At 39.0% G+C, this 18,296-nt stretch overlaps 1 protein-coding gene across 1 annotated transcript; it reads left to right on the forward strand.

Moving 5' to 3' along the window:
* Nucleotides 1-3,949: 3,949 nt before the first annotated feature.
* LOC147638767 (acetyl transferase 1-like) lies at nucleotides 3,950-5,825 on the forward strand. Its single transcript, XM_086796370.1, has 2 exons — nucleotides 3,950-5,112; nucleotides 5,320-5,825. The coding sequence occupies exons 1-2, from the start codon at nucleotides 3,988-3,990 to the stop codon at nucleotides 5,662-5,664; spliced, it is 1,470 nt and encodes a 489-aa protein (XP_086652496.1). The 5' UTR covers nucleotides 3,950-3,987; the 3' UTR covers nucleotides 5,665-5,825.
* The last annotated feature ends 12,471 nt before the right edge of the window (nucleotides 5,826-18,296 follow it).

Raw genomic sequence — 18,296 nt, forward strand, 5'->3', positions numbered from 1 at the left:
TAAAACAACTCCCCAGATGGAAAAACCTTCCTTTGGTCACCCTTTTATTCATCAAAATACAAAAAGTGATCTTGAGAGAGGCTTGTAACAGAGTCAAACCAAGAATTTGACTGACACTATGAGATTAAAGGCTAGCAATTTCCACATGGACTCCATATGTCTGTTAGTGGTTTGTCAAGATTGCATTCCAGAGGAGATTTATCCTACTCTTGGGGGGTTCACTATATCTAAACCCTCTATATCACGTGCGTTCATGGCCTATTTTAAAAAACCCTTATCTGTGAATTTTTCATGAATAAAACACACCCTTTTTCTATTCAATTTTAAATCGTACCCTTCTGTATGTAAAAAATGTGTAAAAAGAGGATTTTAAAAATCCCTTCTGTGTTGAACCCACGTGCTATGCTTACATATTTATGAGTGACTCCCCCCCTGCTACAATCTACTTGATAAATTCAAAGGCTTACAAACAGGGACTAGCCTCAACAGATTGGTGGTTCTTAAAAACATACTAATCCCTGCTACAATCTACTTTCTCTCTTGTTGGAGAACCTCTAACAGTGATTTGAGATCCTTGGAAGCACTCATATGTAGAAACTTCATGTGGGGTAGTAATGCAGAGACGTTCATAATTCCCAAAATAGCTTGGAAATATTGCACACTCCATAGGAATGAAGGAGGATTGGGATTACGTGATATACAAGAAATGGCTGACAGGATGTCGGCAAAATGGGTGATTAGAAGCTTCATTTTACCTCATATGGATTGGGCCTTGCTTCTGCACAGAAACAGAGCCACCTTTGTGGTAAAACAACTCCCCAGATGGAAAAACCTTCCTTTGGTCACCCTTTTCTTCATCAAAATACAAATTAGACCTAAAGGAAGTGATCTGGAGAGAGGCTTGTGGAGGGTTTGGAACAAATTCAAACCAAGAATTTGACTGACACTATGAGATTAAAGGCTAGCAATTTCCACATGGACTCCATATGTCTGTTAGTGGTTTGTCAAGATTGCATTCCAGAGGAGATTTATCCTACTCTTGGGGGGTTGACTATATCTAAACCCTCTATATCACGTGCGTTCACGGCCTATTTTAAAAAACCCTTATCTGTGAATTTTTCATGAGTAAAACACACCCTTTTTCTATTCAATTTTAAATGGTACCCTTCTGTATGTAAAAAATGTGTAAAAAGAGGATTTTAAAAATCCCTTCTGTGTTGAATCCACGTGCTATGCTTACATATTTATGAGTGACCCCCCCCACCCTCGAGAGGAAAGGTCTCTATACGTGGGAGGATTTATGGGACTCTTGACATCAAAGATGGCTTAACAGTAGGAAACTCAAAGAATCCACGTGCTATGCTTACATATTTATGAGTGACCCCCCCCACCCTCGAGAGGAAAGGTCTCTATACGTGGGAGGATTTATGGGACTCTTGACATCAAAGATGGCTTAACAGTAGGAAACTCAAAGAAACATACAAGTTGAATCAAGATGACTTAAATATGATCCCATCCAGAATATAAATCTGGCACAGGGAAATGTAATGCTACATCCAATCAAGATCTCCCTTCCTAGTGAGAGAAATAGGCTGGGAGGGTCAAGAAGAGCTCCTCCAAATCCCTCACTTTAAATATATTGAAACCCCCCTTCATGTCAGGCTCAACTCTAGGTGGTATATCAACTGGGATAGGAAACAATGGTGGTTTAGGTTTCAGAATACATGGTCTAGCTTATCCCACCTAAAATATCGTGTTTCATGTGGTTGATCCTGCATAAGGGGTTATGGACCAATGAAAGAGCTCTTAAGACAGGATTTGGAGATGGAATGTGTCCCAGGTGTAGGAAACAAAGTGAGTCGATCCCTCATCTCTTCCTCATGTGTCCTGAGAATAAAGAAGCCTTAGAATTTTTTCACCTTTGCACCAAACCCTCTCATCCAAAAGATTTGACTTGGAAAGAAATCTTGCTAGGAGAAGCCAATGGAATTTTTACTCAGATGTGGAATGTTTTGAGAGGAGTTTACTTGTGGAATGTCTGGTTAAGTAGGAATTCCTTCCTTTATCAAAATAAGCAAGTCAATCCATTGCAGGGGCTGAAAACTTCACTTTATGTGAAGATAAGAAACACGGTGTAGGAAATAAAGAAGAAGCTCCAAGATGAAACCAAGAAGCTGGTAGCCAATCATGCATCAATATTGAATTGCAACATCATATGCCACACCAACAAAGTGGTAAAAGTGGAAAGTCTATTCAAAGCAATAAAGACTGAAGGAATGAATCTCCTTAAAAGGGATTATTTATCGGCGTATATTTTGGATTTGGTATCTTAGTATCTAAGTTTGGTTTCAGAATGTTTTGCAGCCTAAGATAGAACTTAAGCTTCTTTGATAAAAAGCTCAATGTATTTGAAAACTCTTTACCTTTTCTAATTTAATTTCAAGTCTCTTAAAAAAAAACAGGGACAGAATGGGTGAGATATGTATTTGAAAACTCTTTACCTTTTCTAATGTAATTTCAAGTCTAAAAAAAAACAGGGACAGAATGGGTGAGATATGTAGGGACATGTGTCCCCATATATCTCACCCATTCTGTCCCCTTTTTTTTTATATACAGACAGTACACGAGTATAGAAATTTTTGCGTCTCTTCATGCGGCTGTACTCTTCATTTGTTGTAGTGGCACTCATTTAAAAGTGCTTGTTGTTGTGAGTGCCCAATTCACTAGTTTGGCTTAGAGTCAGTCTTGTATACTTTTATGGTGCTTCTCATAATACAAAATATAATGTACATGCATGGGGAATCTCGACAAGCTCATTGCCACTTTCTCTTTTCATAGACACACCATTTTCGAGCACTGGGGTCATTGGTTTAGGCGACTTAATAACTTTGGAAGAGCTTGGAGCACCTTGAATGCATTTTTGTATGCATGTTTCTTGATTGTTGTCCATGTCATTGTGATTGTAGAGCTCTATGGTCACTTGTCATGAGAAGATGATAATTGGGTGCCTTAGAATGGGCAGCCGAACATTGTGTAGAAGAATGGATGGTGACCATGTAACAATGAGAACGTTTCAGTAGTACTAAGGACATCATTTAATCACAATATCATATACAAAACAAGTTACATATAAGACATTACTACACTTACAAGAGCTTTCTTCAAGCATTCAACATCAAGAGCATTGAATTGGTGTTTATTTTTTAAGGTTGCTAAGTCCTTCTAAAGTAATTTTAGCCTGCCATAGAAGGGGATTAAAAATGTAAGCTTGCACATTGAAAGGGGGTAATTGAAGCAGACCTTCATAGAAAGGGCACTTGTATTATCAATAAAAAATAGATTTTTTATATACACTATAAATATATATATATATCATGATTTTATTAATTTTTAAAGATATATATGCTTGAAAATTATTGGCTCTATTTGAAATCTATGTTTGGTTCTAAGGTAACAATTGCATTAGCCTATATCTATTGAAGTGCAAATTAAAAACTTTACTCTTCTTCGAGAACAAGGTAAAAAAATAAGGCACCTTCAAGAATCTATAAGTGTAAATGGTTGTCGAATATATATTCTATGTAGACGTAAAATGGTAGTACCTAATGTATTTTTGGCTAATCTTTCTAAAAAACCTTTAAAAAGTGTAAAAAGTTGGGCGAATTTTTAGAAAAATGGAATTTTAAAATAGCCAAATAATTTTGGAAGCCCTTGAAAAACAGCCAATTGGCCTTAGATAGCCCCTAATTTTTTGCTGTTCGAGAAGGTCAAATTCTCAATAAAAACATTTCCAAAAAATAAACGCTACCTGCATCGTGTGATGTGTAGTAGTGTAGGTGTGGTGTAGATTTTTTTAAAAAATAAGGGCAAAATAAAATTAGGGCAGTTTGTGATGTAGTATAAATAAATGATAGGAACAGGTTTATTGAAGCCTAGATCCTTATCCAAGAATCCCCCTCTCAGTCTTCCTTCGCTTTCGCTTGCATCATGTCGTCGATGAAGAGCGTGCTTGTGGCCTGCCAGTGTAAGATAGTTCCTGCTGTCCCACAGCCACCCCGCATACACTACATCTCAAACCTGGCAATCCTCAACTCGGGCAACGCGTTCGGCCACTGCATCTGGTACTACAGCTCGCTGGCACCGTCGGCCATCACCTCAACGGAGTTCGTACATTCGCTCAAGTCTTCCCTGGCGAAGCTCCTCGTGCACTATCCTTGGCTGGCGGGCAGGGTGATGTTTTCTGAGGAGGATGGGCGCCCGTATCTGGTTTCCAACGATGCAGGCATGGAGTTCGTGGAGGCCTTCTCAGAAGCGGCTTTGGACGACTGGCTGGGCTGGAGTAACGTGGACAACTACATCGAGAAGGCGCTGGTCCCTCGCGGCCAAAACATTCTCATAACTGACTACGCCTCCACTCCTTTGTTCATGGTCCAGCTAACAGTCTTCAGATGTGGGGGGCTGTCCATAGCATTCACTTCCGCCGAGATATTGGGCGACGGCATGTCATACGTTGACCTCATGAATGCCTGGTCGGAGGTGCACCGTGGCTTGCCCATAAGCAAGCCTCTGTGCTTCGCCGGACATTTACTCAAGGCGAGATACCCTCCTTCCGTCACACTCCCGCCCACTAGAGACTACAGAGTCTCCAGCCCCCCACCATTAGGAGATCGAAGCCACCCTTACACTACTACTGTCCCTAGCCTTCTCTACGATACCAACGCCAAGGACGTCGACGACATCATCTGCCAGGGATTCCATCTCAGCTCCTCCCAAGTCTATCACCTTGTCCACTGCGTCGAACAAGGGCCCTTCGCCTATGGTAAGGCTACATCCTTCGAGGCTGTATCAGCATTCGTTTGGAAATGCATGACCGAAGCTCGGGACCTGCCCGAGGACTCCACCACCCAATACTCCTACCCTGTCAGCGTGAGGGAAATCTTGGACTCCCCACTTCCCAAGGGTTACTTCGGCAATGCTATACATGTTTCCGCTCTTCCTGCAAGGGCTGGCGATATACGCAACAATCATCTTTCTTACGCCGCGAAGCTCATCCACGACGACAAAACGAGTATCAGCAGCGACTTCATAAAGTCCTTAGTAGACTGGGTAGAGGTGGGTTTTCCTATTAATGTAAGAGAAGACCTCTTTCTATTGGTATGCGACAAATAGTACTTTAACAGACGTTTTTCCTCTATTTTTACAACAGAGCATTGTGCTGGAATTGGTATGCGATAAATAGTACTTTAACAGAGATGGTTAACGTTTTTCCTCAATTTTTACAACAGACTGGAATGATTTCAAGTGGTATCCATGATGTAGGTGAATCTTCAGGAGGGGAAGGTACTTGAGTACAATTGCAACTACTATGGAGGAACGACTTGCAACACAACGTACTTCGTAAGCTTCCCGATTGAGAAAGCAAACCTTGGGTATGGACTCCCGATGCACTTCTCAGTGGTGATTGACAAGTTGTATGGTGATGGTGTTGTCCATATCTCTCCCACAGTGCATGGAGGGCGAAGTCGCCATATTCAAGTTTCACTCCATGTACATCATATGAAAAGCTTCCGACACATCTATAGAGATGAGCTAGCTTCTTTTCCATCAATGGGAAAAATGGATAGCATTGTCCTCAAACCGTCAAGTAGGATCAGCAAGTTATGACTTTTGTCTTATGAATGGAAAATTTAAACTCCTTGCTAGGTTTCATTTAAACTACTTACATACCTAGAGCGTGATGGGCCTAGAGAGAGCATCTTTGTGTGTGGTTCTAAGGCGGGACATGTGTAAAACCTTCCATATAAAATGGTATATTTCCTTCTTGATTTGCAACCACAGATCTCTCCATCTTTTTAAAACGTTAAATACTTGAACATCATATCATAGTGAGGAGTTTTTGCAATAGTTAGATGAGTTCTTTTGAATCTTTATCGTCCAACAACAAATGTGGTATACTTTGTAGAGACTTTGTACTTGTCTTGGAGATCTTTTTACAACAAGAGAGTATAACTTACATCTTCATGAAATATATTCAAAAGTGATAATGCTAAACTTTTAATTAAAAAAACAAAATTTCCTACCATGCAGGATGTATACTCAAAAAGTGCTAAACTTTTAACCAAAAAAAAAAAAAACATTGAAACGAAGATGAATGTTTTTTCAATGGAGTTACACTTAAAGATATATTAAAATGTAAACATAAGAAATAAAATTGATCATGTGGTAATTGTTTTGGCTCCAAGATTTATGTACTGTGTATACAGGACCTTTAAATTAACATGACCTATATCATAATGCATTTGGTTACTATTTTAGACACATAAAATGCTATGGACTTAACCGATCATTTGGATTACGGTATGAATTTGTAACATGTATTAAGGAACTATAACATGACTAATACAATCATGAATTTGACCATTGTAGTATTAGAAACCTAAAAGCTATGAAATTTACCAATCTGTTAGATTATAGAATTTTGACAATGCGAGTGGTAGAATTTGTACTTGTTCAAATATATTATACAACAAGAGAGCTATACAAAATGTATATCTTTTTGAAATATATTAAAAAAGTGCTAAACTTTAATTTACAAAAATAGATGTTTCCTACCATGCAAGATGCACATCTTTATGAAATATACTCAAAAAGTGGATATCTTTATGAAGAAATATACTCAAAATGCGTTAAACTCAAATCACAAATGGATATTTCCTAGTAAGTCTCCTAAATTCATGAACTATGATCCATTTTCCTTTTGATATTATTAAAAGAATGCATTACGAAGAAGGAAGAAAGACTTGTTCGAGCTTCTTTCTTAGATGGCCCCCATGCACCAACGTACGATCCTTCTTTATAGCTTTTATTTCCATCAATTGTACTTTGCATTTTCCTTCTAGAAGAATGTTGATGTGAATTTCATAGTTAACATGTTTTTTTCTAATTTTAAAATGTTGAATATCCTTCTGGTTCATCCATACTACCCATGCATAACTATCCACAATATGTGCAAGTGATGTTTCCATTTAGACATTCTCTTCAAGCATGGGTTCCACCTATTCAATGGGTTCTACACTATGTATATCAAGGTTGTATCACGAGAGATCTAGACTTATAAGTGAAATTATAGTTTTGTTCCAATGGCCACATAACTAGACACACTTGAGGGCCACATTTTCATGATTATAAATACTTAAAGCTAAACTATAAGTGAATTTTTATCATAACGGAAGGATGCAATTATCTTTGGTTTTTCTTTATATTACATAACTTTCTCTAAAGCTCTAAGGTTTCCACATGATAAAACCATGGTCCAACAACATATACAAAATTCAGATGGATCAATGCTTACAAATTCAATTATGCTCATACACACATTAAACAATTTTGTATGCACATGCATATAAACTCTACCCACATGATAGGCTACAAAATAAAAAATGTCAAAATTATCATACGATCTTTGTCTTTGCACCATCGCTCAGTCCATGACACCTCAATCGGTTCCCTCACATAGTGCAACACCTCCATTGGTACCTCGCGGGGTTCACTTAAAAATATGTAAGTCTATTTTTAACCAAGCTTTTGAAAAAAAATTACTTACATAAGGGGGTTTTTAATGCATTTTGGAAAAAAAACCTGAAAGTTTATAAAGAAAAAGGGGTCATTTTATTAAGTCAAAATTCACAAAAAGGATATTTTAAAATACCCTTTGAACGTATATTGTATGCATGTCTTCCTAAAAGGACACCCCTTGAGATTAATACCCTTACACATATCTCACCACCTATACTCATAGACAAGATCCACATTAGTTAAGCAATCCATTGAAGTCACATCAATTAATCCCAACATTGTCATGAGAAATAGGCCACCATAGTAGCAAACTGCACTGGCACAATACGTATGAGGATTCCCGATATAAATAAAAAATGTAATTCCCAATAACATAAGAGTGATTTTCGTAACACTTATCATGTTGATTGAGATAGTAGCATTGTGATCCTTAACAAGTACTTCCACATAGCTATATCCCACTTGTATCCAATATTAAGAAATGAGGCAAAATGGGTTGTAGTGTTGGACTGATCTCTTATGCATTTTCAAGGTCTTAAGATTAGCTTTTATTAGGATATTTACCATCCTTTCAAGGTCTTAAGATTAGCTTTTATTAGGATATTTACCATCCTTTCATAAGTACACTCTGTCCACCAATGATTTTATATTCACGTGATCACAATTTTTTTTTTTGTTAATAACATGTGTTAACATGTTAACATGTTAACATGTTCCCAAAAAAGCCGGTGGGAAGCTCCATGATAACCGGATAAAATCCCGCCGGGGTTTTGCAATACTACCCGATGGTCCCGTCGGGAAAAAGAAAACCCCGGCGGGTCGGCGGGCTACAATTTTCTATATATATGGGCCCGGGGGGCCCTTTGGGAGTTCATTGCTGACAGTATACACAGGTAATGAGACTTGTGTTTGTGTGTGTGTGTGTGGGTGTGGGTGTGTTCGTGCGGGTAGCCACCCATTGACAGTATACACAGGTAACGAGACTTGTGTTTGTGTGTGTGTGTGTGTTCGTGCGGGTAGCCACCCATTGTCGCAATGCGCGGCAGGATGTGGGTGGTCTGCCACACACGAGGGGGGTGTGTGTGTGGGTGTGTGTTCGTGCGGGTTGCCGCCCACCATTGTCGCAATGCGCGGCAGGATGTGGGCGGTCCGCCACACGAGGGGTGTGTGTGTAAGGCCATTCTTCGGAATGGTGCTTATCCTGGGGCACTTAGTTGGTATAACGCGGCTAGTCTGTGTCCTATGGTAAGTATGGCATGCCGTAGCGGTACTAGTCAGTAACGTGGCAAGCATAGTATCGTTATGGCGATGTCACCTTCCCTTCCCTTCCCTTCCCTTTGTCAAATGCGGGCATATGGTTGGTAACGCGGCCAGTGTATGTTCGTATCCTATTCGTATTCCCATAGAATCGGGCGGCATCTTGTCGTTAACGCGGCAAGTTGGTGTCGTCCGCTAGTGCATATATTGTTTTTTGCATATTGCGGCATTTGATCGTTAACGCGGTTGGAAAAATGTCGTAAATTTGCTTGTATATTATGGCATATGATCGTTAACGCGGTCGAAAAAATGTCGTAAATTTGTTTGATTTGACTTGTATTGTTTTTATTATGTTTGATCCATGCGATACTTGGTTGCTAACACAGCATGAGTATTTCATGGATCAAAGTTTACATCATATTGTCTTAACGTTTTATTTCATAATATCGTGATTCGTAACTCGAAAAATGAATCTCTCTCTCTCTCTTCCTGCCCCCCCTCTCTCTCTCTCATGATACACTTCACAACTCTTTCTCTCTCTCTCTCTCTCTCATGATACACTTCATAACACGATAGATGTGTAGATAAGGATTTCTTTTTTTTTCTCTTAAAATATACATAATTCTTAATAATTTCTTTTTTCTCCCTCTATTTACTTAAAAATTAAAGCAGTATATTATTTTCCTCTTTAGGAACTCACAAAAATATTGAAAATGTCATCTAATGTTTCTTCTCTCTATCTGTCACAACTCTCTCTCTTCCTCTCCTCTCTCTCTCTCTCTCTCATGATACACTTCACAATTCTCTCTCTCTCTCTCTCTCTCTCATGATACACTTCACAACTCTCTCTCTCTCTCTCATGATACACTTCACAACTCTCTCTCTATCACGATAGGTGTGTAGATGAGGAGTGCTTTAGGAATACAAAACATTATTTTCCTCTCTTTAGGACAAAACTATTAAAAATGTCATCTAATGTCCCCTCTCTCTCTCTATCTGTCACACCTCTCTCTCTCTCTCTCTCTCTCTCTCTCTCTCTCATAATACCCTTCACAACTCTCTCTCTTTCTCTCTCTGTCTCACGATAGGTGTGTAGATGAGGAGTGCAACATGTATACACTTGATAAGTAATAATGCACTTGTTGCGGTTGTCTCACGTTCGATAATGTATTGCATGATGTTGAGTTCAGTAATATTGTTTGATATTCCGTTTTTGTTTGATCATTTATATTGTTTGATATTCCGTTTTTGTTTGATCATTGATAAGTAATGATACACTTGTTGTTCTCTCACGCTTGATGATGTATTGGATGATGTTGATTTCAGTAAAATTATTTGATATTCCGTTTTTGTTTGAACATTGATAAGTAATGATACACTTGTTGCTGTTCTCTCACGTTTGCTTGATGTTGATTTCAGTAATGTTGTTTAATATTCTGTTTTTTTTGTGTTTAGTGATATTTGCCAGATTTATGAAGACGACCAACATGCTTTCCCCCCCTGAAGAGCGTAAAATTATTCTACGAGCAATTCGCATTGAAGCAGTCATCACAGTGTCACAATGTGTTGATGACGTCGTCAAAAAGATCAATGAGTCTGAGATACTCATGCGAGATCTAATAGAGCAGATATGGGAAAATGCACAGCATCGACTTCGAAGCGGAGGCAACGCTAAGTTGCTTGATAGACAAGAGATAGCAGATTTCAACCATCAACATATAACACGAACCATTTTGGGGAGCATGCGTGTAGCATGCAATGATCTTAGAGATGCTGCCCCGCCTGAAGCTAATATGCATTGTCTACAGTTATGGGACGTTGTATGGAGCGAGCAAAGAGCCAAGAGCAAGCGCATGAAGGCACTGGATGCAGAGTCACTCCCCAAAAGAGTGCGCATTGCCCAAGACGTCGCGGCAACATCTAGCCAGGCAGATGCGAGTGGGACAGGTGCCATTAATCATACAATCTACAATTCTATGTGCACACACCTCATTGGCATCCCGCACGAGGCTCTGTTCTCGAAGGGCGAACAATAGGCTCTGGTGTTTTTGGCACAGTAAAAGAGTATACAGTTAAAGGTATATCATTTTTGCCGGAGCACATTACTTTTTGCGGAAAGCACTACAAAGGAGAAGGCAGCGCCAAGTTCGAGAGCTTCCAGGCAGAGCAGGGCATGCAGGTTCTACACCCATCAATTGTCAGGTGTATTGCCTTCACAAAAGAATCTCCTTGGATCACTATTTGCAGTGTCCCAATAAATCAAGGTATTTATACAGTGTTCGGCATGGCTAGCGAATATAAACCACCAGGACCTTTAGATGCAACTCCTAGTGCAATTCGCAATTTATTTCAAGATGAAAGCTAAGAAAGACATAAATCCTACTTTTGTATTGATAATTTCTCCAAATACGATCATTTGTACAAGTACTTTTTATGAAATCAATGAAATGACTTCTTCCTCTATGTCAGTATCTTGCTCCAAAATTCTTTCACCGTTTACCCTCTCGTCTGCTAAATTAAGCTCATCTAAGTCAATGTCTAAATTGTCTTCTATCTCAAAGGTAGTGCACGACGTGCGTCCAACATCAAAGTTCTCGTCTACTACATCATCACAATTGTACATCCATCTGGGCATATCTTCTTCATACTCTTCGCTTTCAATGTCTCGCAAGATCTTTTCATTGCAATACATGTAAACAAGTTTATCTGCTCGATCTGCAAGAAGTCGATTGCAAATAGTACTGTGAATATATTTGTACATGCTCCAGTTTCTTTCTGAGCCTGAGTTGGAAGAGCACTGACTTAGAACCTTCATCGCAAGGTTGCGCAATAAAGCATAATGCTCACCACCATTCATCATCCACCACTTCCATGCAAGTTGCTCTTTAGCCATTTGTTGAACAAGGGAGTTGGAAAATAAACCCTTTTTCAATCGAAATGAGGTCATCTCCTTTATGCACTTTACACGATCATCAACATTATTATAGAAAGTGTTTACCACTTTATAAAAATCTTGCACCACCTCAACGTTGGACATCAAATCCATATTCCAATATTCAGGATCTAACATGTAAGCAGCACTGTGTAGTGGTGAATGCGCTCCAATCCATCTAGCATGAAAGTACTTTAATAGGACTTTTCTTTGTCTACTGGAGAATGGTACACGCCATTGCTTTTCCACCACTGAATGCTCTAATTTCTCAGGACACTCCAAACTCCGCTGGACAGTCCACCATTGCATCCATGCTTTCCCGAGATTAGGCGCTCTTTGATCAAGACTTCGTACGGCATACATAACAGGCATCATTACATGGTATGCATCCATCACACTCTTCCACCAACTTCTTCTCGTAAGCGCTGCCTTCAAGACTTTGATTTTCTCTTTCACTTTTTTAAGTTGAGTGCTCTCCCAGTCATGAAATGCCATGCATGTAAATGTTTCGCAAACTGCATCTTTATTTCGAAGAAGAGACTCAAAAGTGTAAAAGTGAGTGCAAAACCTAGTCTCCGCTGGAAGCTTTAACATAACTGACATGCGAGGTCGAAAAATATCTAACACTCTCTGTCTCTTGAGCATGAATCTCACAAGTTGGCGAGCAGTGTTGACGATTGAGGCAAACCATTTGGTATCATCACTTTTATACCAATCCTTTAATACAAGATTCAAACTATGAGTATTACAGCCTACCAAAAAAACATGTGGATATTGTCGCTGTAGGATTTTGGATGCATTTTTGCAATTCTTTGCATTGTGCATGACGACTTGGACTACATTTTTGGCACCCACTTCCTCTATCACAGAGCCAATGACTTGAGCAATGTAAGCCCCAGTTTTGATTAAACCAGATGAATCCACGGCACGGATAAAAGTCTCACCTCTAGGTGAAATAACCATTATATTAATTAATGGTTTTCTTTGTACATTAGACCATCCATCACTTACTATACTACATCCAGAAAGCTCTATATTGCTAAGAATTATTCTTTGTACATGTTCTTTTACTTGCGCATAACATTTCTCTAATAGATCATTTCGCATAGCATGGTACGTAGGTGGTGAAAACCCTGGTCCAAACTCACCAATTTTCTTCCATGCTCTCTTCCAATGCTCACTGTCCACCATCATCATAGCACTCCCAGAAAAGTAAATCGCTTCAGCAAGGGCGATTTGTGCATCATCGAGCCGACCTTGACATAGGCTTTCTTGCAATGAAGTTTGACGCATGGGTATATTTCCTACGTCAAAGTTTCGCTTGTTGCAGGAAGATGCACTGGGTAGATTACTTTCTGGTTGCACATTGACGTTCGGAGTACAAGCAGGCGATGTAGCGGGAGTTTGATGATTAGAACAACAGTGTTCTTGCTGCCTTGATACATTAACGGTAGGAGTGTCATGTTTTCTTGAATCTTTCTTTTGAATTTCTTCTCTTATGCGTTTGGTCACTACAGGTGCAGAGGGGTGGGTACATGACTTTTTCTTTGGTCCGCCTAAAAAGTGTTCTCTTAGTCGAGGCGCCCCACCTGATTTTACTACATGGCATAGCTTACACTCCCAATCTATGAATCGATCACCAACATTAATTGCATATTGCCACTCTATCCCAGGTGCCTTTTTTTTCCTGCTATTTAAAATTTGGACTCTATTGGAGGTATCACTGGATCCAACATTGTCCTCCATCTCAACAAATAACCTATTCAACCAAGCATATAACAATGAATACACAAATGAAAAAACAACAAAGTCACTCACGTATTACAAAACATACATTAGCAGACAAAGTACTTCGAAACTGTCTTGACAAATACAAAAGATCATCACATAACACAAAACTACTTCGAAACTATCTTGCAAGGTCTGACTACAAAACTACTTCGAAACTATCATGCACATTGCACCCCCAATGAAGGATGCCTTTTGTACCCAATTAAGGATACTTTACACAATCAAAGATCTATGCTTGCCCAATACTCTAGTATAGGACAATAGACCTTCTCTAACATTCACAAAGAAAATCAAAGATCTATGCTTGCCCAATACTCTAGTATAGGATAATAGACCCTTGTCTACTCTAAACTATATCAAGTATCAAGAACCAATACAAGCCCCTAATAAGCAGGACTCTTGGCTCCATCAAACCATTCATAAAGCAGAATGAGGTAGATTACCTACGTAGCTCAAATGCAAATTTGAATGACTCCAAATTTGTCCCTAAATCTTCGCAAGTATTAGCTATGAACCACACCCTACCCCCAATTCAAAGAACTAAGCACGAGTGGCTCAATAGCCTTAGGAGTGCCTACAAGGAAAGACGACAGCCCCTAAGATAAGGACCTTCTTCCCAAGAGGACACTTCTAGCAACTCGAGAGCTCTACAAGTACTTTGAGGAGAGATATCACACCCCCAAAACAAGGACTATCTCCCCAAAAGTTCCACGATGGGTGTCGGGCAGTGTTTATAAATAGAATAGAACCCCGCCGGTGTTATTTGGTTTTCCCGACGGGCCCGTCGGGATAACTGCTTATTCCGGTGGGCCCGTTGGGAAAACCAAAAGCCCGGAGGTGTTACGGGACTAGTGGGTTCTGGCAGGTCATTACTCAGGTCATGTGAATATACAATGTGATCACAAGTTTTAATATGTTAACAATAGGTTTTGTTAACGTGATCACGAAATTGTGAAGACGTTAATGAAATCCCTGCGGTCCACCATCCACCAGCCATGTAATAATCGGGTAGCTCTCATGAAAGGTTAGCCTAGAATTACATCATATGAGCCTAGCTATCGATTAAGAAAGTTCTCATAACAAAAGTGTGATGATAGCTGAATTTAAAGACCTTGATCTTTAACTCTTGCAATACTCCTATGGGTCTAGCCATAGTCCCATCTACTATTTTAACTATTAGGTCAGTTCATTCTAATGGTACTTTTCCCATTTCTCCTAATAAATTTTTGTGATAATACAAAGACCCACACTGCTATCGAGAATAGTAATAGCCTCGTCCTTGGAATACCAAGGCAGACCGGCATTAGTCTTTTCACTATCATGTATAACTAGCCTAAGTTATTGACAAGAATAATCTGAGTGATGTTTTTTGGCATTAAATAAAAGGACTATTTTCTCTTTGGTTTGGTTGTTGGAATAGGCCCCATACTTGGTATTGCATGCCATCAAAAAATAGATGATTATTTTCTCTCTGATTTCGCCTCTGGAGGAATAGGCCCCATTCTTGGTATTGCATGCCATATAAAAATAGAGGCGTTTGCTCTCTAGTTTGGTCTCTAGATAGGTTATATACGCAGTTATGAGTGTGACTATAAGCATGGCTCAACCTCGGTGATAGCTATGTCTATAACCATGTAGCTCCAATGTCCATTCCCACCACCTCTTTGCCACTAAACTCTCTCACTACAATAGCAAGATTAATTGGCACAAATATTACTTTTGATATGTTGTAGTGACCTCAATCTAGAGTACACTATGTGTGTATGTGTGTGTGGGTGAGAGAGAGAGAGTCTTGATTTTTTAAAATCGAAGAGAATTGCAACCTTGCATTACCATAAAAAACAAGGTATAAGTGTTTAAAGTCACGTAAAAGTGGTGCTTGTGTGTGTGCAATTGTGTCCATTGGCTCGAAAAGTAGGTTTTTGACTCTAATAAATCTACTAGGATATACATGGTGTGGAACCCATCTTAAGAGCATGTCTAAATGGTGACATCATGGCACTTATCTATTACATATTAACCATGAAAAACCAAGGCACAAGGAGAGGAGAGAAAAAAGAAATCCAAGATTTCTAAAAATAAAATCCCTCCGATTGACCCTTTGTATTCTGGCTTCATTTGATTCTCAATGTCATTTACACACCGCAACAACAAACGAGTTGAGTACTAGTTGTTTGCAATTGTATGTAGTTCATGTGGATTACTATAAAGATATTTATCATTTTTATAATTATGGTAAAACCATTTGGACTAGGGGGTTAACAGCAGCAACATTCTCTTCTTTGATGGAAAGGCATTGGGAAAAAAATATTATTTATTTATTATGTTTACCCATTGCATTACTTTTTTTAAAGCGTTAATTTTAGTTTTAATATTGACCAGATTAATTATTGACTTGTTATGTGAGGCTTAAATGTTGAGATAAAAAAAACCCGCATGCTTTTTTTTTTGCTGTTGTTTGAAGACTGATTCACTTCTATCCTCCCTCATTTCGACAGGAGAAGGAAAAATGCTTCCTCCTTTTTTTGGGGGCTATTGGAATTTTGAAGGCAACGATACGAAAATTTATGCATTTGTGCCTTATAAAAACTCATAACGCTTAGTGAAAGAAAGTGTTTTAGGTCTACAAGAAGTTTTTATCATGACATTTACAGGTATAGACTCTAGAGGCAATAGTTTTGAAGGGATAAGAATAAAATATTTTAACTCAATTAGAGTTTAATGACAGAGTGCGTATGCAAATGCATATATATGACAATCTCCATTTGGTGCATGAATGATGAGAGTGCTACTTATACACATCACATGGCTCTCGTGTTCTCACAAGAAAATCAGAAAAGCTGCAATCTTCGTTGAGCATTGAAGTTAGCGGAGCCGATAGCAGCTACAATTCAAAACACTACTGGCATGACCGCAAGGTTTGGACATACTTTATGAATTTCCTATTGAGCCCAATATCTTGCAGGGATTGGAAGAGGAAAGACCAGTCTATTCTATTATAGGCTTTATCAAAGTCTATTTTGAGGAAGATGTAGTTCTGACCGGAGTTCTCAGCATGCTCCATACCCTCCCAAAGACTAATGATAGCATCAAGAATATACCTTCCCTTTATAAAGCCCTTTTGCTCCTTGAGGATCCACTCGTCCATATAGGGGCTGATTCTATTAGTCAGAATATGAGCAAAGACTTTGTAAAGGGACGAGAGACATGTTATGGGTCTCCAATTACCAAGATCTTCTTTCTCACACAGACTCATCCTCGGGGGGAGTAGAGATAAGCCTTATATTTGATAATGGCATGACCAGTCTTCTCTGACGGGTAGGAGCTATGCACCTTGTTAAAGATAAATTCATTTTCTTTTTGCAAGTACTGTACCCTACCTTCGAGATTCATGCAACAAATGTGATTGCATTGGGAAAGACTCATGTGATTATTATTTTTAAATGGAAACCCCTAGTCTACCAATCTTATCAAGCAAATTGTTCCTAGCGAGAGGCCCTTGTGCTGAGTCTTTCCCAATGCAATCGCATTCATTTTGTGATGTAGGTGTCTTTTGCTTTTTCTTTGACAACAAAACGATGAAGGCAGCGAGACGGAGGTAACATGGGACGATCAATAGAATATCAACACATTCCGCCTGTTGAACAATTAATTCCACAAGCTCGAAGATGATATCAAATTGTGGTGGCCACACATCGTGATCACAATAGGTCTCTCATCCTTCTGATCTTGGGAGATCGCAAGAGTGTAATTTATGCTATTCTAACACAATGTTAATTGCATGTTTTACCTAGCGTTGATTTTAGTGATCATTAAATAATTATTGTTCTAATTCGATAATCATATCGAGTATATTAAGATACTCAAGGAATCAAAAAAGATTACATTAGACTATTGTAGTTATTTCAGCTAAGTAATTTAATCTCATTTGAGCTATCAAAATAGTCTTCGGGGAGTTCAAACGCAATACTTTTTTGTCAATATTAATGTTGGGTTTACTTTTTTTTAAAAAAATATTAAAGTCGAGTTTTTCTTTTTCTTTTTTAAAGCTGGGTTTGGTCGATGAAAATATTTTTTTCAAAAATTTGAGGCTTTTGTTTTTGTATTTTTTTTCTTTGGATCATTTTTTTTTGTGGATATGCCCATAAAGGTTTTTCCCAACATATAGGGAGAGACAGGAGTGCCTTACCTACACAACTAATCGAGGAACGTGTACAGTACGATCTGGGATGGCGACAGTTGTGGGCGATGGAGGGTGGTGGGATGAAGATCATTTTAATGTGCATGATTGTTTGTGTGTGTGTGGGTGGGTTCAATGTGAATTACAAATGTGTGTGCGTGTAAAGAGAGAGAGAGAGAGAGAGAGAGAGAGAGAGAGAGAGAGAGATTTGATTTATGTGTGCTTGCATCTTTAAGTAGACTATTTTTGTTTTGGAACCCTTGTCTACCAATCTCATCAGAATCTTGTTCCTAGTGAGAGAGTAGTGAGAGGCCCTTGTGCTGTATCTACTCCAAGATGCAAGCACACATAAAATCTCTCTCTCTTTCTCTCTTCACATGCACACACACTTGTAACTATTGAGATATCGAGCTCATCTAGTGAGGCGGTGGACACTGATGACCCGCCGGGGGGGATAGGCCCCCACACTTACACCACTGGCATGGTGTGATCATGGTGATAGACATATATTAAGCAACATAATTAAGGTGGATAAAACCACACTAAAAACTCCATGAGAGA

This window comes from Cibotium barometz, chromosome 5 (genome assembly GCF_041138505.1).
Source record: "Cibotium barometz isolate CiBa-2024 chromosome 5, ASM4113850v1, whole genome shotgun sequence".
In the NCBI taxonomy this organism is placed as follows: Eukaryota; Viridiplantae; Streptophyta; class Polypodiopsida; order Cyatheales; family Cibotiaceae; genus Cibotium; species Cibotium barometz.